At 50.3% G+C, this 22,317-nt stretch overlaps 7 protein-coding genes across 7 annotated transcripts; 3 read left to right on the top strand and 4 right to left on the bottom strand.

The window, feature by feature from the left end:
• Positions 1-144: 144 nt before the first annotated feature.
• Positions 145-1,842, top strand: BO88DRAFT_352217 (serine/threonine protein kinase CDC7; the record flags this gene model as incomplete). Its single annotated transcript, XM_025703579.1, has 4 exons — positions 145-415; positions 517-976; positions 1,044-1,104; positions 1,159-1,842. The coding sequence occupies 4 exons, from the start codon at positions 145-147 to the stop codon at positions 1,840-1,842; spliced, it is 1,476 nt and encodes a 491-aa protein (XP_025557706.1).
• Positions 1,823-3,396, bottom strand: BO88DRAFT_408901 (ubiquitin-specific protease OTU1). The gene has a single exon (XM_025707827.1). The coding sequence runs from the start codon at positions 3,138-3,140 to the stop codon at positions 2,151-2,153; it is 990 nt and encodes a 329-aa protein (XP_025557705.1). The 5' UTR covers positions 3,141-3,396; the 3' UTR covers positions 1,823-2,150.
• A 326-nt stretch (positions 3,397-3,722) lies between these two features.
• On the top strand, positions 3,723-6,757 carry BO88DRAFT_352237 (putative RSC complex subunit (RSC1); the record flags this gene model as incomplete). Its single annotated transcript, XM_025703580.1, has 5 exons — positions 3,723-3,895; positions 3,997-4,192; positions 4,264-4,332; positions 4,414-5,685; positions 5,762-6,757. The coding sequence occupies 5 exons, from the start codon at positions 3,723-3,725 to the stop codon at positions 6,755-6,757; spliced, it is 2,706 nt and encodes a 901-aa protein (XP_025557704.1).
• Positions 6,758-7,558: 801 nt separating this feature from the next.
• Positions 7,559-9,433, bottom strand: BO88DRAFT_352149 (putative spindle poison sensitivity protein Scp3; the record flags this gene model as incomplete). Its single annotated transcript, XM_025703578.1, has 3 exons — positions 7,559-8,911; positions 9,017-9,153; positions 9,319-9,433. 3 exons carry the CDS (start codon positions 9,431-9,433, stop codon positions 7,559-7,561), a joined length of 1,605 nt encoding a protein of 534 aa, XP_025557703.1.
• A 1,494-nt stretch (positions 9,434-10,927) lies between these two features.
• On the bottom strand, positions 10,928-12,360 carry BO88DRAFT_475518 (putative TBP interacting domain protein; the record flags this gene model as incomplete). Its single annotated transcript, XM_025711877.1, has 6 exons — positions 10,928-11,220; positions 11,286-11,695; positions 11,769-11,831; positions 11,901-11,943; positions 12,227-12,255; positions 12,315-12,360. 6 exons carry the CDS (start codon positions 12,358-12,360, stop codon positions 11,185-11,187), a joined length of 627 nt encoding a protein of 208 aa, XP_025557702.1. The 3' UTR covers positions 10,928-11,184.
• Positions 12,361-12,986: 626 nt separating this feature from the next.
• On the bottom strand, positions 12,987-15,320 carry BO88DRAFT_458588 (putative chitin synthase activator (Chs3); the record flags this gene model as incomplete). The annotated part of the gene is made up of 4 exons (XM_025711054.1): positions 12,987-12,998; positions 13,065-14,378; positions 14,432-14,551; positions 14,607-15,320. 4 exons carry the CDS (start codon positions 15,318-15,320, stop codon positions 12,987-12,989), a joined length of 2,160 nt encoding a protein of 719 aa, XP_025557701.1.
• Positions 15,321-17,777: 2,457 nt separating this feature from the next.
• On the top strand, positions 17,778-22,097 carry chl1 (DNA helicase; the record flags this gene model as incomplete). Its single annotated transcript, XM_025711053.1, has 9 exons — positions 17,778-17,901; positions 18,288-18,454; positions 18,517-19,161; positions 19,216-19,881; positions 19,936-20,106; positions 20,185-20,808; positions 21,223-21,323; positions 21,475-21,673; positions 21,879-22,097. The coding sequence occupies 9 exons, from the start codon at positions 17,778-17,780 to the stop codon at positions 22,095-22,097; spliced, it is 2,916 nt and encodes a 971-aa protein (XP_025557700.1).
• Positions 22,098-22,317: the final 220 nt, after the last annotated feature.

Here is a 22,317-nt window from a genome sequence, read left to right as displayed (position 1 = left end):
CTTTCCTTACTGAAGCACGACTATATCATTTTCAGTCTTATTGCGCCTATTTTGTCGTGTTGCTGCCAGGTTCTGCTCTCAAGCTATCCCTCAGTGATCTTCCCTGCTAGTCTGTAACGGCCCTCCCAAGCGGTCCTCATTGCGATGTCCGCTCTTCATGCAGCTCCTACGGATACCTTCGGCATACAGCAACCTGTCGCTGCGACCCAAGGCCCCAAATATGTCAGAGAGGACAGTGCAGCCACAGATAGTGATGGATCGATAGAGCAAATCCGAGAAGAGGTGGAGTACGAGGAGGGTGACGCTCAAGACAAAGAAGATATTGATGAATCAGTGAAAGAAGACATGAGAAAACTCGAGGACACATTCCCCGGCATATCTGATAGATTTCGACTGTTGAATAGAATCGGAGAAGGTATAGTGCAGCCTAATTAACTTGCCCTTGGCTGTGTCCTCCCACATAGTAGCTGCTTCTACTTGCACCGACGGACTGACCGGCTGGCCATGGGTTTACAGGTACCTTTTCCACCGTGTACAAAGCAGAGGACCTCTTGTACGACCACTATGAAAACGACTGGGACACTTTCCAAGGCAACCATACGGACAGTTGGACGGATCAACCGCCTAAAAGACGCCGGGTGGAAGGTGATAACGGCCGCTCGATTTCCGTCAAACGAAGGAAGCCACGGTTCGTTGCATTGAAAAAGATCTATGTGACTAGTAGTCCCCATCGCATTCAAAATGAACTTGAGCTGCTACATGATCTTCGGGGTTGCCGATCAGTATGCCCGTTAATCACGGCTTTCCGCTACCAGGATCAAGTTGTGGCCGTTCTACCCTTCTTCCCACACACCGACTTTCGCATTCAGTATCGCACATTCCTGGTTGCTGATATGCGACATTATTTCCGGTCACTATTCACTGCACTGCACTCCGTCCATAAACATAACATTCTCCATCGCGATATCAAGCCAACGTAAGGACTGCGCGCTATTCCACCATGTCTTCGATACTTGCCGGATGCTAACTCATAGCCTTGGCAGTAATTTCCTCTATAATCCTGATCTTCGAGAAGGCGTGTTAGTCGATTTCGGGCTTGCAGAAGTGAGTAGATCCACTGGTCATACGAGACGACAACATACTGACTTGCGGTCATAGCGTGAGGGTTCTGAGTACACAGGTACCTGCCTGTGCGCAAATGCAGCTTACATACGCCGTAGTAGATATAACCACAGTTATCACAACACTCATTGTTCACCGACGACATTATCAGCTGGCTATCCTAAGAACGACTCACGACCATCAAGGCGCGCTAATCGAGCAGGAACGCGTGGGTTTCGTGCGCCTGAAGTCCTCTTCAAGTGCACTTCTCAGACAACCAAAATAGATATGTGGTCCGCCGGCGTCATTCTCTTGACCCTACTTGGACGCCGCTTTCCTTTTTTTAACTCGGCTGATGATGTTGACGCCATGATTGAGATGGCGAGTATCTTCGGCACTCGACGCATGAAAGCGGCTGCAGCCATGCATGGGCAGATATTCGAAACAAATATCCCTACCATCGGTGAAAAGGGGTATAGCTGGGAGAAACTTGTGAAATGGGCCAGCTGTGTCGAAGAGCTAACTGAAAGCGAGAAACAGGCCACTCGATTACTGGCTGGCCTCATGGAGCTGGATCCCTACAAGCGCCTCAGTGCCAAGGAAGCCCTACAACATGAGTTTTTCACTGACCCTATAGACCATGATGTGGAGTGGGGAGGGGACCCCGACGATAGCGCAGACACTGGGGAAGAAGATGAGGATAAGGATGATGGAGAAGCGGACGAAGTAGCAATGATATAGAGCTCCCGGGCCAATGTATGATAATGACTCCTGGTTTGATGATAATAATACAACCTCTGACCTACTATTTGCGATCGCTTCATTATTCAACGGACATTTTCAAAATATGGTTCCTTGGGTTGAGGGAGCCAGGAAAGACATGTAGACTGAAGAACTAATCATTTCGCTGCACTGAAAGTAGGGGAATACCCGACCTCTAAGTCTAGTAATTTAGGAATTGCGGCTTTCACCAACAGCCACATTATGGTATTTATAATGTCGTATATATCTTGGAAGATGGATGCTCAGCCAGCTAGCACAGGTTCTGTTCAGCCAGCCTCGCCGAAATCAACATGCCCTGTTTGTTCGGCATGTTGTGTGGCACCTCTCTCTCCGACGAATGTCCCTCCGCACGTATTGCAACGAAGACGAAATCCAGCTGTGTCAGTGTAGTAATGCCTGGTTTGCAGAACCTGGCAAAGTTCCTGCGACTTCTCAAGTACCAATGGATCTGCAGCGTCGAAGACTTTTGTATCAAAGTCAGGAGGCACATCTGAGTGGGTATAGGGCGGACTAGAAGGCGACAAAGCGATTGTATCGTAGTGGATTCCCGAATAGACCACGATACACCGCATCGGGGCGCCTTCGTTAAAGCGATCGATGCGAAGGGTCTGTACATCTATGGAGCATATTTCAATGTCGAAATGCTTGCTCAGAATGCTGAGCTCAATTCCACCACCCCAAGAGTCCTCATTCTGAATCCAGCGGCAGTATTCGTCCGGCTTCTTTTCCAATACTGCCTCAGTATAAAGGTCTGGGTGCGCTTGGATTGTTTGCGCAACAACAGATCGTAATTCGGTCATGGCATCTACTCCTCCCATAGTCGCACTACTCACTGCACGAAAGAGACAAGAGTTGTCATCGGGCATGATTCGGAGAACGAAGGTTCCGCTATGGTCAGGCGAGGGGACCTCCGGCGGATCATCAGGAGAACCCTTCTTCTGGGTGCTGCCTACAGCTGGCGCTTTCAGCGGCGAATCTGCCGCTTGAGGTTCGTTCTTTAGCGGGGCCTGAGCCGAGTTCTCTTGCTGTGTGACGATAAGTTGTTCCCCGTTGAGGGTAATGTCAAGATCTGCTAGTTTCTGGTTCGAAGGAAGCGCGCCTAGCACCAAGGGCTTGATATTTGGATATCCATATTTTACATCGTACACCGTCAGCCCCGTTTTCTCCGTGATTTGGTGCCGGAGGTCGTCGACAGTTGCATCTGCATCCAGCGTGACGGTGGACTGTCCCGCAGGACCGCGAATCCGGATCCTCATTCTCCCTTGTGACGTAGTATCGCGAACGCTAACGGGCTGGTAGATTGGAAAGGTGTATATAAATATAGATTCTGGAGGGTGTACTGAAGGTATTCAGAGTCCAGTAATCTGCTTCAAGAACAGTTGCCGCAGTCGGGGTGATTGATAAAGGGCTGGGGGAAGACAATTGACCAGCAATCGAACCCGGCACCTGAACAATCGGGGGAGGGTTTATCTCCGCCGCAGGAGGAGCGATAGTAATGCCTGACCGCGGCGGAGGCGGGCAAGTGGCGGTGCAGCCTGGAAGTAAGGTATGAAAGTATGTATATTGTATGTATATGTAATAAAACACGGACGCTCCTGATAGTATGTAATATTACGTGTATCGTCACAGACTCTTGAAGCTACCTGATGAGTCAGCATAGTTGCTGCGCGAATCTCGTCCTTGTGCGCTTTTGCGCTCATTGTACTCCTGTTCGCACCCCAGATCAGCTCCCGCTGTCGATGTGCTCGACTGACAGGATACTTTGAAATCAAGACTGACGAGTGGGTTTGGGCCCTGATCTGCGTGCCGTTTCTTGCGTGGCCGCGGCCGTCTACAGTATGGAACCGGAGCCGTCGCAAGCGCAACCTCAACCTGCTCCTGAGGAACCGGTCAAGTCGATCGAGAACGATGGCCAGACCGACAGTCAGGCTCCCACCGATGGGATCACAGATGATCAATGGAGGTCAATGATGAATGTGGTTTTGGCTATCTATGAATTCAGAGAAGAGGAGTAAGTTCTCCAATCCCCTTGTCCTGCGGCTTGGACCCCGGAGGAGACTCGCCGCGCTGGGTCGCATCCTGTCCGAGGCTGGATCGAGTCCCTCAGTTCAGACTGACAATCCCCTTCTTCCCCACGGGTTGCAGTGGCCATGATCCATCAAGATTGTTCCAGCGAAGCGTCAACAAACGCAATGTTCCCGATTATTACGATATCATCAAGGAGCCTATGGCTCTAAGCATTCTCAAACAAAAGATCAACAAGCGCGAGTATAAGAGCTTCTCGGAGTTCGTGCGCGACTGTGCCCTAGTATGTTGCATCTCTTTGGCTCTTTCGCCAACCGGGGTTCATGGTTAGCTTACGTCAATCCTGTTCGCTAGATCCCTCACAATGCGCAAACCTACAACCGCCCCAAATCCCAGGCGTACGAAGATGCGCTCGTGATAAAGGTCTGTAGAAACTCGGGCTCTACCTTCGGCTATCGATGCGTTCATGTTCAGTTTCGCTGACTGCAACTTTGACAACAAAAGGATGTCTTCATTGCAGAGTTTCGAAAACTGGTTGATCAAGGGATCATCACTGCGGAAGAGGCTGAACTTCCCGATCTAGGGGAAATCCCCGAGGCCGATCCCCTTCCCGAGGAAGAGGAAGAGGAAGACGAGGATGAGGAAGACGAAGAGGATGAGGAAGATTCGGATGATGAGAGCCGACGGAAGAAGAAAAAGGGCCCTCGTCCGGGTGTTAAACGGGACGGTGGCAAAGATGACGGTCAAAAGTCGAACGATCCCGAGCTGAGGAAGAAACGTGGGCGACCACCGCGTGTTGATACCCCGATGGAGGCTAGAATCAAAGCTGTCTTAAAGGGAATTCGGAAGCTGAAAGGCCCTGGTAGCCAACTCAAGGTGCGACATTTCGAGCGATTGCCCGACAAGGCCACCTACCCGGACTATTACATGGAAATCAGAGAACCCATTGCTATCGACATTATCAAGCGGAAGTCGAAGCGGAAGAAGTACAATTCCGTGGACCATTTCATGAGAGACATGGACCTCATGTTTAACAACGCAAAGGCCTACAACCAGCCAGAGAGTCAAATCTATAAGGATGCGGTTGACTTGCAATTGGAAGCACGCAAACTGGCGGAGCACGAGAAGAAGAAGCCGGACAGTGAGTACTTGATGGAGGATGGACGCTTGCCCCTCCCGGATGGCATCCTGCACAAGAGCGAGCTGTGGAAGGTTGGCGACTGGGTACATATTCAGAACCCGAATGACGTGACGAAACCCATTGTCGCCCAGATTTACCGCACATGGCAGGATTCTGAGGGTGAGAAATGGATCAACGCTTGTTGGTACTATCGCCCGGAGCAAACTGTCCATCACTTCGAGAAGCATTTCTACCCCAATGAAGTGGTCAAGACTGGTCAGTATCGTGATCACCGGGTGGAAGAGATTGTGGATCGTTGCTTCGTGATGTTCTTCACTCGTTATAATCGTGGTCGACCCCGAGGTCTTCCGCCCGACAAAGATGTCTACGTCTGCGAGGCTCGGTACAATGAAGAGAAGCATAAATTGAACAAGATTAAAACGTGGGCGAGTTGTCTTCCTGATGAAGTCAGGGAAAAGGACTACGAGATGGATCTGTTTGATGCTCCCCGAAGGATCAAGAAGATCCCCAGCCCAATCAAGCATTTGCTGAAGAGCGATGCGAAGGAGACCGATGACCTGCCCAAGCCGACTTGGGGGGCCGAGAATGCACCTCCTGTCGTCGGTGCAGTTCATCGCCGCCCTCGAGATGAGAACGTAAGCTTTCCCAAGCCCCTTCCCTCCTCTTCACTGCTGGTGATTGGCACCACTGACAGCACCTACGCTTTACCAGGAATCTCCTCCCCCAGAACCGACCCCGTCACCACCTCCGTCCCTGCCACCACCAACCTTGCCCCCAGCTCCACCTCGACAGCCATCGCTCCCTCAGTCGTCTGGACGGCCCAGTATAGACAATCAAAGCACCGGCGTGACGGCTGGAGCTGTGGCGGCGGTCCGATCCCCAGCTGCACCTATTCCTCCGGCCCAGAGCTCACCGGCACCAGCTCCTCCGGTAAATTTCCATCAACCCCAGATTCCCCCAACCCAGGCTTATCAGCCTGCCTTGCAGAAGCGTGCTAGCGCATTCGTCCCTCAAACACCTCACCCGGCTACGTACCAAACGTCGGCTATGTCTCACCCATACGCGGCCGCTCAACAAACACCATATAACGCATATTCTGGCGGCCGATTGCCGGTTCCTCCCATGGGAATGTACAATCCCAACGCTCCTCGTCCGATCGAAGTCTTCCATTTGAGCGATTCCGCGAATGCTGCCATCCCGGCCGACATACGTGAACAGTTCCACTGTGATGACCAGGGTCGCGTGCTATTCTTCTCCAGTCCACCGCTTGATGTAGTCCCATCCGTTCAGCAAAAGCTAGGCCATTCACTCAAATATTTGGCTGCCAAAGAGGAGCGGAGAAGTTTGGTGGAGGCCAAGAAGCGCAAAGAGATGGATGAACAGGCCGAGCGTGAAGCGGATGCTAAGCGACAGCGAGCTGACATTGAGACAACTCTGGCCGCTCGGGTGGACGCTTTGACAACTAGGGCCGTGGAGAATTTGACGTCCCAGATCACGCAGGGCACCGGTCAGCTCTACGAAATCCTGTATCAGGACCAGGCGGAAAGTATCCGACAGGCAGATGCCAAAGCTCATGAACAAAGGCTTCTTGCCGAGCACATGTCCCAGCAGGAAACTGCGCGGATATTGGCAGACTCGCAGCCGCCAAGCTACATCAACCTTAAAGGAAACGCCATGTATCTGAGCGACATTGGACCGAAAGCTTGATTTGCTGCGAAGGAACTGTCTCGAATCGACTACGGCTCAACTCCCTCGAATGTTCGGTGAGACAAAGACTGCCCACTGGATTGCCACGAGCTAGGTAGGATGAGGGTACAACCACGGAACTTGACTTGGACGGATGGCGATGTCGTCGTCTTCATCATCGATAGCCTCTTGTTACCCAACTAAACTCAAACAAAGAAGAATTTCGTTCGTCAGGCCCATGCTCTTATGTATAGTAGTATGTTAAATGCAGTCGATGTTTTCTTTTAGGAAGGTCACTCCGTTATGACTTAGTATATATGTCTCACAACCTACTTCTTTTCCCTCCTAGTAATTCATCTGTATTTGTCGAAATGCAACAGCACAGTGTCAGGGTAGAATCGTCTACGAGGTGGAGACATAGGCTATGTTCTGGTCATGGAAAAAAGTGGTCTTTCGCAACATGATCTACCAAGATTGCGTGTCCAAAACAAGTTCCCCAAATCGGTCTAAAAGCCTGCAATATGCAAAAAGACACAAGATTAGATAAGAAAGAGAAAAGAGGGCTGTTGTATAACTCCTGGAGATCGCTGAACTGTTTTATGCAAAATGCCCTCCAATAGCGCCGAAGCCTAGAGCACTCGGTATATCCTTTTTGGTGATGACGATGACTTATGGACATTATCATGGACTGGTACCAACCTGTGGTGCTTTTTTTTGTTTTCCCTTTGCCCTTTTTGTTATCATATGCTTTTTGTTTTCCCCTCGTATATTGTATACATGCAGTAGCAATGGCAGAGTATTGGGTCCAGACTTCAGCTAGATTTATGGCTGGAACCCAGAGTTACTCGTCGGTGTTGAAACGTCATCGTCATTAGAGTCAGCCTTGTGTGGACTCCAGGAAGCGCTGTTTCGCTTGTTATTCTCCTCTTCTTCCATGGAGAAGACCAAGTCGCCCTGTTCCTCATCAATCTTGCTAGTGCTAACTGGAGATGAAACAGTCCGGTCAAGGCGGCTGCTGGCACCCACAGATGATGAATGACGAGCCGAGCCAGGGTGCAGAGAGACGCTGCTTAACTGCTGCGAGATCATAGACATCGATGACTGATGAGATGGACTCCGGCTACCAATTGGGCCTAAGCTGGGGCTGGTTCCCAGGTGGAGAGAAGATTCGCGAAGGGGAGATCCGATGTGAGTAAGAGAGGTGCCGTGGATATCTTCCTCCTTTCTTTGCCGCTGTTTGGCAAACAGAGCGCCGAATCGAGATGGGCTGGAGGCAAGAGGCGATCCAACTTTTGAGAAGCTTGTACCACTCATGCCCAGCCCACTAAGATCATGGTCAGTGCGCGACAAACGCCGGAGTCGCTCCTGCGGTGTCAAAACGTCGTCATGCAAATTCATCGGCAAGTAATCTTCCTCCATTGGGAAATTGCTTTCATCCCAGTCATCCAACGCAGTGGGCCGAGGAACGCTAGCAGAGAACACTCGTGATTTTATAGGCCGCTGGGAGTGTAGGAACCGTGGTCCGATACTGTCATTAAGAAGATCAGGCGGCGATGAACCGATGAAAGAGGAAGATGGCTTTCTCAAGTCATTAGGGCCGTAAGCTGTATCCCGAAGATTCCGGAGTGTATCAGACGGCGCAGCGCCCATTCGCTGCGCTGGCGGAGACAACTCCAGTCCGAATTTGGAGGGCACAGAGGCCGCAACCGGGCCATAACGAGCGGCGTGCGAGATCCCCTGGCTATCAAAAGATGCAGGAAGTGGGGCATCAAGTGCAGTCAAATGATGATGATGGCTTGGCGACATAGGGAAGCGCAGATCGTCAACCGGTGAGCCGTACTTTGAGCCAGCATCCGAAACCAATCCAGTATCAATGGTAGGGATGGCATCATAAGGGGGCTGCTGCTGCTGTTGCTGTTGCGCATGCAACGGAGTATATTCATCCTGGGGTGGCATCTGAGAGCTATACCGGGGATCATGGCCATTCAATCGTTGTTGGGAAAGGACCGAGTTCGTCAGCGCGGAGTCCTGGTTGACGTAGGCCTGTGGGTTGACACGCCCGCCCAGATTCAGATGGCTTCCTCCCATTGCCATTCCCGGACTGGGACGATTGACTCGGCGACCATCGGGTAGGATATGCGCCAGTGCACACTTTGCTCCAAATTTACAGTTTCCCTATAATTGTCCCCAAATGCAGTCAGCCCCATGTAGTCCCATCAGGGGTCGACTGAGCATGCTCGGTGCAAGGAGCCAACGGTCATGATATCACCAATTCCCTACCTTTGTGAAGTACTTGCAGGGCGCATAATCGATCGCGGCATCGGTAGAATGGAGGAAGGGACATGCCGGCCCGGCCTGGCAAGCTCCTTGACGGAAGAACTTGCAAGGCACATGCTTGGTGTCTGCGCGACAGTTGCCTTCAAGTCAGCATACATTCAACTCTCGTGGTAAGTGGAATGAGTAGCCATGGGACGAGCGAGAGAGAGACCGTCTGGAGTGCAGAGGAATCGACAAGTCTCGCGTGCCAGTGCGAAGCGGCGGTGGGGGGGGGCAGAGAACAAGAAAGATAGGAGACAACATACTGCTCTGATTAGGAGGGCTGCGGGCAGCCATGTCGAAGCCCGAGACGTTGCGGGAATGGCCGTTCTGGAGAGCCTGTGGGCCGGAGGGGACCGGGAGAGGAGCGCGGCTTTTCATCTCACCCGATACACGGGGTTGAGGACGAGCAGCGTGAGAGGACGAGGAGGAAGAAGATGAAGAAGAAGGAAGGGGTTGCGGGGGTGGAGGATTGCGAGAAGCCGACAGCTGCATCGCCAGATAGAGCAGCAGCAGCAGCAGCAGCAGAAGGCCGGTAGTAGTAGCAGTAGTAGTTAGCAAACGAACAAGATTAATTAGCGGCGTTGGGTTCGGCGGGCGGCAGAAGACGGCGGGCGGCGACGAGCACAAAAATCCGGAGGGGTTTATCGGTGGAACGGGGAGGGAAGGAGGAGGAGGGGGGGCGAGATTTCCACGGCTTGGTTTTTGCTGGTGGGGATGATGGATGATGGATGAGGAGGAGAAGATCACCGAAAAGTAGAGAGAGAAACCACGCTGCTTTGGCGGTGTAGTCGCAAAGTGAATTAATTAAATCGTTATAGTTCACTTGAAGGTTTTTTTTCTATTTCACTTCTCCAGATTGTGAACAATTAGTTCTCAAGTCTCTCAAGTCTCCGTCTCCATCTCCCGACCGGTTGGGAATGCTTACACCTCTTTTAGTACGTACGTACGTAGTAGTTGCCCGATTGCCTCCAAAACTTTGAGATATTTCTTTTTTATGTCAGGCAGAATCTCGCAATCAATTTAGTCCTATCGGAATTTTTGTTCTTCCTCTCCTCTGAAACAAATGAAGTGTTGACTTTTCGAGTGAGTGAACAATAGCTTCAGGAGAAAGAGAGCGGGCAGACTTCTACTCTTAAGAGGGAGGGAGAGAAAAATCATGGATGGACGGTGATTAAGAAACTTGCAACTATTTAGTTTCAATTATACTCTCAATCTTGAATTTCTGATCATTTTATTGCCCTCTCCCCACTAATTTTCCCTTTCTCTTTCTTTCCCTCCCCCCCCCCCTCTCTCTTTATCTTCTACCTTTCCACCAAACACCCCTCCTCTCCTCCTCCCCCTTCTCTAGTACGATCTCCACACATCTCTATAGTCCATACAGTACAATTCGGAAAACCCAATTGCTGGACACTCACGCTGGCTACTACATTGAAAGATTTACGTCCATCACCCAACATCACATCATCACGCCTTGTCTCTTTGTGCCAACAACCGCAGGGCCCGGGGGCGCATGACGGTCTCCCGATGCAGAAAGGCAAACCGGCGTCAAAAGCCTCTCTGGTGGCGTCAGATCGAGTCTGCAACAGCTCCTGACTGTGTCGCATGCTTCCTTCCTCCCCTCAGTTGACAGCCCCATGCTTCACTGTGCCTTGTTGAATCATGAAGATCATCCAATTATTCGTTCGGATGACACCTGTCGGATTGTTCATCTGATCGTCCCCCTACCCCCATCTTGCGGCCCTAGCTTTTTGCCTCAAAGCAGCTCTCCGGCCTAGGCTGCTTAGCTCTCCTCGGCTTCTGCTCGTCAAATCACACCCTCCTGATCCCGCGCAGGGCGGAGCGGCTGCCGATCAGCCAGATATCTATCTACTTGCTCGCTATCGGATCGTCCCCACACTCTCACGTTGTAGCTGGTGGCACAACATCTGCATCTTTTCCGTACCATGTACCATGTACTGTGTACTCCGTAATCCTTGTAAATTCCCGATTGAGCGATCGTATTCCCATTAGATAAATCACGGCTCATACAGTGTATAGTATCAATTAGCCATAGGAAGATTCAGGATTGTGGACCAGTGTTTGCTTGTGACTAGGTCGAACAGGCAGACCTCTGCCTCTCAGTTTCATCATCACTTGAGAAATGGCCCCTCCAATCCCAGATTCTCCTTCATCTCGACATCGTTAGCGTGTCTCGATATCAATGCAGGCCAGTGGTGTTCATCCGTCTTACCCATAGTTCTTCTCGGCTCATGTTGTCGGGCACAACTTCCGAACATATCCGCCATAGATCGCGACAAACCCGGCCGCGCACCTTGGCCTGATTCTGCCAATGTTTCCAGTCTCTTTCAGCATCCACTTTTACCTGCACGGGTACAGTCCCTGCGTCGCTCCCTCGCGCCTGCACCAGGCGTGCACGGATTGCCTCATGTTCTTGCTCAAACTGACCGACGTCCCGTCGAAGCTCGGAGAGCAAGGGTCTTGCACAGATAGTTGCTAGCTCCGCTCGCGTCTTTTTCTCTGCAGCCTCAAGACTGGTTACTTGCTCCTGCAGTTTCTCAGCCTGCTCATCCAAAGCTGCAATGATCTCGGGCGTCACTTCGGTGGACGTCTCCTGTAGGGCGTGATATACTATCTGTTTCCCTGATGTATCGCGAATCAGTTTATCTTTCCATCCCATTGCTTATTTATCCGTATATGCTTGTGGTCTGCTTACCAGCAGCCCGTCCTTCGATTTGTTTGTTCTGATGTAGTTCTCGTAGAGCTTTTGCAGCGTGTGCTATTATATATACAGCTTTAGCATGAAAGTCTCACAAAGGCCTCGCCTTCAAGATAGAAAAGAGCCTACCTTTTGTAATTTTATTGTGCAGATTCACCGAAACCTCGGTAGCCTGCCGTACTATTAGCCGTGAAAGACTCTTCCCTACCTTCCTTTACCACCATCATTAAAATCATGATGAAAACCAACCGAATAAGGACGACTGTCTCGTTGACAACACACATCAAATTAGTTAAATGACAACGCCCACCAGCCTACTCAACTGAGTGGAAGAGAACTATACTTTTGTTTTCCTATCAAGCAAGCACGGTCAGCAATTACAAGACGCCTCAGAGAAAGCAGACTAGCAAGTGGTAGCTTAAGCTCACGGAGATACTCAAGCACTAATGCAGGACCATCAGGAGCAGCGGCTTTTCCAAGTTCACTTTGTTAGCTGTGCATAAGCCAGCTCGACTGTATTTCCAGAGATTGTGAGTTGCTCACATCCGGCACCCAGCTGCTTCTCATTTTTCGCCTTTCTCTGGGCCATGGGATTGCGTTGCTCGGATTCTTTCGAGCAGGATTGAAGAAGGAATTGGAGAGGATAAATCAAGATATGAGATGTGGGATTCAGCGAATGATAGGCCCGTTGTATGCCTGGATCATCACGTGGGCCACAGGATAGGGTTCTCATCTGGAAATGGAAGGTAGTGGATTAAAATTATCTAGAAAGAAAAAAAAAAAAAAAATCTGTTGCCTTCAGGCAGGCTGACGACGCGAGCTGAAATCGAAGGGGCCAAACGATATAGGACAGACAAAGGCCTGGTCCTGCTGCAAGATACTTGGTCCTACGCCGTTGCATGTAAATCATGATACCGAAACAAAACATCACATCAAAGAGCAAATTGGAGTAAAAAAGAAAAAAAGGGAAGATTCAGAACAACAGGGTGAACGACATATGCAATCCTTAGATGGCCCAAGACACGGGAAGAAAACACTATGCATCTTCTCGTCTACTGACCATCCGATTTTCCAACACTCCAAATCATCTACATTAATAGATCCTGTACGCAAGGGTGAGAAAAGAAGAAGAAAACCCCACTCCCCAAATTTTTTTTGTCCTTTTGAATATGGCACAGATGAAGAAAGACCAAAAGTAAGAGATCTTCAAGGGTATCACATGACGATCTGCGCGTAGTTAGCTTGATGACAGCGTCTTTGAAATTGAGATATTTAAGGGAGGAGGTTACATACGCAATCATTGTCTTTCTGGACAGTCGGGACACCCATCTCCTCGAATGTTTTGGGGCCCTTGCCTGGCAGGTTACCATGCTGTTTAGCGGATGCGGGTTTTTGGCTAGATGTGCTTGAAGCCGTGGAGGGAGGCTTGGGAGTCGAAGTTGAGGGAGGAGGCTTAGGTGTGGAAGCAGACGATGATGAGGGCCGGGGCGTCGCTGCAGCACCGGGCGGTGGCATGGATTCAGTCCGTGGGGGATATGCTGCCGTGGAAGGCGAGGCAGGCGGCCTAGGAGAGCCCATCGGTCCACCCTGGGAGTGGGGAGACGCAGGGCCCCGCACAGGTCTCCTGTCTGGAGGAGGCATGTTGTCCAGTCGCTGAGGACGTCTGCGAGCATCGGGGTGAGGATTCTCGAGGGGTGCTGAGTAGCCAATATCGAGTTTAGGTGCTGCCGACGCTGGGCTTGTTGGGCTAGTCGTTGATGGCGTACTGGGGCCTGGTGAGCGGTATCCCATGGCGCTAGGCCCGTACGAAGCAGCACGGTTGTAGTTGGGCGCGTTCGACCGAATATTCGGGTTGATTCCAAATGCAGAACTCGGCCGGGGGTCCGCACCCATTGGATATCCTGGCGGATACACAGGTCGAGCACGAGATCCCGGTCTGTCAGGGTAAGGAGCGGGCGCGGCGGGTGGGTTATCTGATAGAGTCATTCTGGAGGGATCGGGCATTTCGAGATTCTCCTGAGGCGGCTTCAAGGGGGGCCCTCGCGGGCCATTGCCATAGCGAGTCGACTTGATCCGGGCAATCGCAACCTGTTCATGATCCTTCCTGGATAGGGTCTTGGAGCGCGAGATGCTATCGATCCGGCCAGTCGCGTCTTTGTTTCCATTTGCTGCAGCTTTGGCATACCAGCTCCTGGCTTCTTTGATATCCACCGGAACGAAGATACCGACTTCGTAGAAATAGCCCAAGGCGAACTCAGCGGTGGGGAATCCACTTTGAGCCGCACGTTGAGCATACATGAACGCCAATTCATCATTCTTTTCAAAGACCCCCTCATGGCCGCAGAGGAACCATTTGCTGATAGCCATCTCTGCTTCTGGCTCGCCTTGGCGTGCAGCCAGCGCGTTGTAGTGCAAGGACAATGCAGGGTTGAAATCACAGCTAAGTTGGCACAGTTCATAGGCCGCACCCATCTTGACTTGGGCCTTAGCGAACCCATGGTAAGCAGCCTTCTCGATGTTGACGCGAGCAGCATTCAGATCGAGCGGCAAGAACTGCTCAGGAACGTTTACCTGCGGCAGCTCTCGTGCCAAAAGCATACCGTAAACCTACACAACATGTTAGAGCTCTGGTTACCAAGAGGATAAGTAGGCGGACGCACGTAAGCTCCCTGAGGCGCATTTTCGTCGCAGGACTGCGCAGCAAGGCTGATATAGTTGAGACCCATTTGATAGTCTTGGCGTTGTCCATGCTGTCCCAGAAGGATCATCATTCCCAGGCGCTATTGATCAAAACATCAGCATTCGCTGGGGCGCGATAATGGGGAGGGGTCATACGTAGAATGAAGCCGAGTCTGCGAGCGCAACCCCCTTCTCGTAATGCTTGATGGCTTTCTCTGGCTCTCCCGAACTCTCGAATTGCATGCCGATACGATACTCGGCTCTTGCGTAGCCTTTCTCCGCAGCTCTCGAATAGGCACGGAAAGCCTCCTTCTTGTCCACGCGGTATCCAAACTTGCCAAACTCCAGCCACATTCCCTTGATGAATTCGGCCTTGGGATGATATTGCTCCGCTAAAAAGTTGACGATATTCATCGCATCGAGTTTCAGCTGCCGCTCCGCCGGAGGGGTCTGAGGGCGCGGGGGCTGAATCAACGACAGACGAGCCTCATTTTGCATAGCAACTTCCACATAGGCGAGCGCATCCTGCGCCCAGGCCAACTGCATATCAGGATCATTTGACGACAGCACGGCCATGCGGGCCCTCTCCAAGTTTACCTCCCTCTGCTCATCGGTCGGGGGGACGTTAGGTGGAGGATTGCGCAGGACTGGGAATGGCGAAAAGTTGGGGGCGTCCATAGTGTCGTGGACAGCGGCTTGCTCAAAACGAGCGGAATCGTAGGCGGCGGTTGGGGAAGCCTGACCCTGAGCGACCGCAGAGGTAGTTCGTTCAGGGTAACGCGAACGATCATACTGGTTGTGGTGGGGGTTTCGGGCCTCGTGTTCGAGGTGCGCGATATTATCCTGCATGTTCTCCGGGACTTCTGGCATGACCCTAATGGAAGGAGGATTTATCGATTAGCAACACGCCAACCTAGGTACTCCGTACAAGGCCAGGAAAAGACAGGGTTTTCAATTTGGGGGGAGGTGTGGTGATTTCCCCTTTTTGTCTGAAGAATGTCTTTTCTTTTTTATTTTTTTCCTTATGACCGCTGTCATCCGAGGGGAGGTTTCGCACCTTTGAGGAGAGGGGGATATGACCTCCGGCATGTAGAAATCATCCTGGCCCCCTGGATACCAGGTAGCACCCAGCCGTGGCTGACCGTGACCTTGGGGTGGCCTATTCATCTTCGGCGAGATTCTCCGTTTATTGGACGGTATTGCTTTTTTCACCCGTGTTAGTTTTGTTTCCACCTTACCCCTGCTGAAATTGGCAAAGAAAAATAAATTGTCACTCGTCTCGGACTGGGCGCCAGTCAATAGCGTGTTTGGCACTTTTGGCTGGGCTCAGCGGTTCATCGGAACCTCTCTCGACTTTCGAGAGAAAAAAAGTAGAGCCGGCGTGGGGACTGCCGAGTAGTGGTGGAGGACTAACTAACTAGTAAGTCGTTCTCCGAGAAGGGGGAGGGGGGGGGAAAGAAGGGGGGGCGCAGTCACGACTAACTACTGTTACTGAACTGATTTGGACTAAGATATAACGGAACACGAAGGAAGAGAGGGCGCGCGTAAGGGCTTCTTCACATCTAACTAAGCATTCTCTAGCAGGCAAAAGAGATAACTAGACAGGGAAAGAGAGTGTGTGATATATCCATTTGAGTCTGGGAGTGGACGCTAACAGACTAGTTATTTCCCTGGCACTCATTTAGGTGGCCATGATACGCAGTATAGGTGATACAAAGAATAAGATTAATCTTACTGTCGAGTACGGGAGAAAGAGGGGAGGGGGTTTGTCATTGGGAAGAGGGGTTGGAGGGGGAGAAGGAAAAGAAAAGACAAGACCAGGAACCACCACAGTACTAACTAACAGTACGGACTTCCTTGCAGCCTACCAGGCAGTCCCAGTACGTAGATAGTAGATTAGCATAGTACAGTAGTAGTAACACTAGTAGTAAGTATGGAGTTCTACTAAGTACTTTTTACTAGTAAGGCTCCTCCTCCACAGGGAAACTCCATAACGACTGGACCACTAATAACTAGTTAACTACTGAAGTAGTCTTCGTATTAATCATCATTTCTTCCTCTGCATGGTTCGGGTAGTAGTTAATTACCTACTATTATTTAAGAAGAAACTAGTGCAGGCAACAATTGAAGAAGAGACTAGAAGACGAAAGATTGTTACTCGTTCATTTTCATTCGAGTTTTACTACGAGCAAGTAATCCACATCAGTTGCTTAAGTAGGGGAGATTAATTTTACTGATGCCGGAAGATTTTTGGAAATTAAAATAGTAACTCCTGAATATCTATTTAGAAAAGTTAACTAGTTAGTTATCTATCTGATGTGAGGTAAGCAGGCACTAGCCCAAATATTTACTTAGTTAAGTAACTTACTACAGTAAGTAACTGTTACGGAGGAGTTAACTACATATGGATAAGATAAGTTACATACTGTACATGTATATTTACAGTACCTGACCATCATCCTGAGAGTGAGAAGCAGAAGTTTAGGGGCAGAACGTAAGCAACGATTTATTCTAAATTCGATGTGAAAGGAGGAATCAGAACTGAGATGCTGAGTACTTTCATGGGAACCATACTTTTCAGCCTGATGGATGGCCAGCTATTTTTATCGCGACAATCGCACTACCTCTCCGTATTGGACTAAGCGCCCAGGGTGTCCGTTAGACTAGTGATGGAAGCCCCTTCCAGAAGGAATCTTACCATACCTGACAGGTACACCCGCAAAGACTTCCCCCTTCCTCACCCTTCTTCTTGGGCCAGTCATCTTCAATCCATAATAATGACTTGTGTGGAAAACAATCGCTGAGCAAAGCGAGAGCGCAAAATACAGCATCTACAGGCACATCGCACATGAAGTGTCATCGAGAAATAAGAGGTCGGACCTTTTCTTCGAGTTTAGGTAAGTAATCTCTTGGCCTCTGTTAGCCATCCTCTGTGGTGGACCCAAGCCTGGAATTTTCACCTTTGTTGGTAATGTGTAACCACCATCAGAGAGTAACTAGTAGGCGCGGCTTTCCCCTCCATATAACTTGCATATACATAGTAGGCATATCAGCCTATAGTCTACACCTAGCGACGTGAGGTGCTATGCTAACATTTGATCCTCTTCTTTTTGAAACATTAGCTGGCAGGTGATTGAGATTGTCTTCCTTAACTGGTCGAACGCAGTTTGAAAGTATTCTACCGTCACGGGCATGAAGTACTGACAGTGGTAAAAGCATCGGTGCTTGGCGTTCCACTACCTGAGCATATAGACTTTGTTTGTCTCATCTACTTCGGGCTGCCGTTTAATTTTGGCCAGTGCTCAGCTTCGGGCTGCACCACCACCAATGGAACTCGAGCGTAACGATTTTCACCATCCTTATTCGCCTTATGACATCCAACTGCAGTTGATGCGGGCGCTTTACTCTTGTCTCGAACAAGGAAAAGTTGCTGTTTTTGAGTCCCCTACTGGTAAGCCGTGTAAGTTTCGTGCTAGATCCTTTTGCAGCTAATATAGCGAATCCCAGGAACTGTAAGTAATATTCTCATTTCATTTTACTCGTTCGATTCCAGGCGAACGTATACAGCAGGTAGTTCTTGATCATCACCATATACTATCTAGTAGCTCAGGAACACCTGGCTTAGGTAGCATAAGCTGGAGAACTCACCGAAATGTGCCGTGGGGTCATGGAATATGGCTGAACAACTTCCCAGGGAAAATCCCTAAGTTTAATATGCGGTTCCTTGACGTGGCTGAGAGACCACAAGCGTTCCGCCTTCCAAACGGCGGTTGACACTGCCACATGTTAGGCTCCTCGTTACTGGATAGCTGAATTTCTTCACTAATCGGACTCTAGGCGATGATGACGAACCTGAATGGATGCTGGATTTTGCCAGGCGTGAGTCGAGCCGGAAGTTGACCGAGAAAAGGAAGGATCTTGAAGAGAGACTAGAAAGGACGAGAAAGGAAGAAGAACAGCAAAGGATCGCGCTAGATAACCCCGAAGGACCCCGGAAAAAGCAGGTATGAGGTTCAGCAATACTTCTCTCTCGTTATATCGGCTGACTCAAGATTCGTCGGTGCAGAAATACAGTACACCATCAACTGAAACTGGTGGGCTAAGCGAAGATCACTTTGCGCTGGATGACTACGACAGCGAGAATGAAGAGCATAGCAAACAGCGGAGTGGACTGGCCCATACTAGCGAACTATCTTCTAGTACACTAGAATTGTTGGAACGCTTCAAAGGACAGTTCTCGACCGCCAAGCCAGGGGGTGACGATGAAGGCAATGACGAAGTCAAGATATTCTATTGCTCCCGGACACACTCCCAGTTAAGCCAATTTGCTGGTGAACTGAGACGCGTCAAAATGCCATGGAGCATACCAAAGGACTTGTTGAGTACTGACTTGACAGGAGAAGAAGAACTCGAGGAGCGTGTGAAACATGTCACTCTTGGTTCTCGGAAGAACCTCTGCATTAATCCCCGTGTCAGTTCTTTGGAGAATGCAACAGCGATTAATGAGCGCTGTTTAGATCTACAACAGCCCAATGTGAATCCTCAGCATAAATGTCCATTTCTGCCATCCAAAGAAGATGAAAGACAAATTCTTCAATTCCGGGACCATGCATTATCAACAGTGAAGGACATTGAGGACCTGGGAAAGCTTGGTAAGAAGATTGGAATATGCCCTTATTATGCATCCCGCTCTGTTGTTAAGAATAGTGAGGTTTGTTGCCTTCGAGTCCGACCTTCAACCTACCTAGTAGCTGATGAGTGGCAGATCGTGACACTACCATATCCCTTGCTGTTGCAACGCTCAGCGAGAGAGGCTCTCAATCTATCTGTCAAGGGGCATGTCATAATAATCGACGAAGCCCATAATTTGATGGACGCAATATCCAACATACACTCGGTAACGGTGACGCTTTCACAATTGCAGACCTCTCTTTCTCAGTTGACTATTTATGCCCGCAAATTCAAAACTCGCCTGAAGGGGAAAAACAGGAGCTATGTTGCTCAGGTTATCCGGCTCCTCAGTTCAATCGCTGCTCATCTTCGGTCACTCCTAGAGAGTGGAAAGGCACCGGAGGGCCCGGTTCTGGCATCTGAACTCATGTCTGGAAAGGGGGTTGATCAGATCAATCCTTATAAACTGAGTCGATATTTACAAGAAAGCAAATTAGCAAGGAAAGTTGATGGTTATGTTGAGTTCACTAAAGATCCCTCAAACAAGCAGGTGCCTGGAAATCCTACGGTGCCTGTACTGTTTCACATACAGGGATTTCTTCTGTCTTTGATGAACCCATCTGCCGAAGGGCGATTGTTCTACTTGAAGGAACAGGGAGATATCCAATTGAAGTACATGCTTTTAGACCCTACCAATCAGTTTCGGGAGCTTGTGGAGGATGCAAGAGCCGTCATATTGGCTGGCGGGACCATGTCACCCGTAAGTTTCAACGGCTATCAATGGTAGTATATTGATATCTCACAACTTGGGCAGATGACAGACTACATGAACCATCTCTTCTCGTATGTCCCAGCCAGTCGCTTAGACACGTTTAGCTACGGCCATGTCATACCACCTGAGAATTTGATCGCTCACACACTTGTACGGGGTGTTCAAGGCTCAGACTTTGACTTTACCTATGATGTCCGTGACTCTGAGAAAATGGTGAGAGCATTCCTCTTTCGACGTCTAGCAGCATTCTCGATCTGAAAAGAAGCTGACCATTGTTACGTCGGCGTTCAGATCATGGATCTTGGAAGGACAATAGCTACGCTCTGCCATGTCATCCCCGACGGCGTAGTGGCATTCTTCCCCAGCTACGATTATCTTGGCCGGGTCCTGAGCATCTGGAAGAAGCCAATGCTAGGCGAGCAAGGCCAGACTGTGTATGGCTTGATTGAGCAAAAGAAGCCTATACTGTCTGAGTCCCGGGAGATGACAGTCACTACCGAGGAACTGCTCCAGACGTACGCGAAAACTGTTGATTCTGGCAGAGGTGCGCTTCTCCTGTCTGTTGTGGGCGGCAAACTGTCGGAGGGCATAAATTTCTCCGACAAACTCGGACGGGCTGTGTTGATTGTGGGACTGCCCTTTCCGAATATACGGAGTGCAGTTTGGCAAGCCAAGATACAGTATATTGAGCAGAAAACACACCAGCAAGCTGCAGGCTCTGAGGCAAGTCGGCAATCAGCAGCAAAAGCAGCAGGGAGGGACTTCTATGAAAACTCCTGCATGCGAGCAGTGAACCAATGTATTGGGCGAGCCATCAGGCACCGTAACGACTATGCGGCAATTGTTCTCATTGACAGACGTTATGATAAGCCCGGCATCCAAGCGAAGCTACCGGCTTGGATCAAACAGAGTATGGTAGGCAGTTCGGTCCAACGACCTGCTGGTGCTACAGTTCAAAGTTTGGCGAAGTTTTTTGCCAGCAAATCAACCTGAGTTGATCTCGAATAGTATATTAGACTAGTTCAAAGTATTACCACTTATATGATTTCACACATGTTCAGGACATTATAGACTTATTTGGCGGACGGTTAGTTATTGAAATTATTCGAGAGGAACCGATCTAGTAGATCTATAGTTAGTACTCCGTAGATCTAACAGAGAATGTTCTATGAGCGGTTATGTAATCCAGTGGCGCAGGCGTTGGGGCACGTGATGGTACTGCGCCCAGCCGCCAAAGGCAAGCCGCAGGGTTGGCCCTAAGTTAGGGCAAGCGAATTAGCGCACACTCTAGCCGCCCCGGAGCCTTGATTTCAACATCTGAGCCAGCAGTATACACGACCGCATCCCCCCATCGCCAACCCTCAGACCGGTCTTGTCGAGCTCAGCACCGTCGACAAGATGCCTACCCGTTTCTCGAAGACAAGGAAAGCGTGAGTCGCTTCACTTCTCCCTTTCGCCTCCGGTGGTCGACCGTTTCGTTTGTCGTGGTCAATTTGCGACAGGCTTGAGGCCTCATCCGACCACCGTCCGCCCCGTCTACCAGAACAACAAGAAAACTGACTTTTGTGTCCTCTTCCTTAGCCGCGGTCATGTTTCGGCCGGTTACGGTCGAATTGGCAAGCACCGTAAGCACCCCGGTGGTCGTGGTATGGCCGGTGGTCAGCACCACCACCGCACCAACCTCGACAAGTACCACCCCGGTTACTTCGGTAAGGTCGGTATGAGGTACTTCCACAAGACCCAGCAGCAGTTCTGGAAGCCCACTATCAACCTTGACAAGGTACGTTTAAATTCGACACTACGATCCCAAATCGAGATGTGGGGAAGAGAAGTCGGAAGAGGAGAAGGCGCAAGGGGTGGACATTCGTTGTCAGACGATGTGGAAGAAGATTAGGAGATGGAATGGAATAGGAGCGCAAGAACATATGAGATTGGAATACGTTTGCAAGGATGTGGATGGCTGATAGATTGTCTTTACAATATAGCTGTGGTCTCTCGTCCCCGCCGAGAAGCGTGATGCCTACCTGAGCGGCCAGAAGACCGACACCGCCCCCGTCATCGACCTCCTTCCCCTCGGCTACTCCAAGGTTCTCGGCAAGGGCCGTCTCCCCGAGGTCCCCATCGTCGTCCGCGCTCGCTACTTCAGCCGGGATGCTGAGGAGAAGATCAAGGCTGCCGGTGGTGTTGTTGAGCTCGTTGCTTAAGTGTGGAAAGTCTGGGATTTCACTTGGAGGATGAAAAACCGGGACAGGTGCTGCGCTGGCTACGATTCGGTGTAATAGAGATTCGAATTCTCCCCGGGGAATGAGAAAAACAAAAAATGGGAGCCGCGGATCGGGCACCTTGATCCGTGTATTTACAAATTCAAAAGGGTTTCTATTTGTGACGAGCAAAGAATGGCCTCCGGATGCCCTTACGATCACG

This window comes from Aspergillus vadensis (genome assembly GCF_003184925.1).
Source record: "Aspergillus vadensis CBS 113365 unplaced genomic scaffold BO88scaffold_35, whole genome shotgun sequence".
NCBI lineage: Eukaryota > Fungi > Ascomycota > Eurotiomycetes > Eurotiales > Aspergillaceae > Aspergillus > Aspergillus vadensis.
This window is presented reverse-complemented; position numbering and strand designations above follow the sequence as displayed.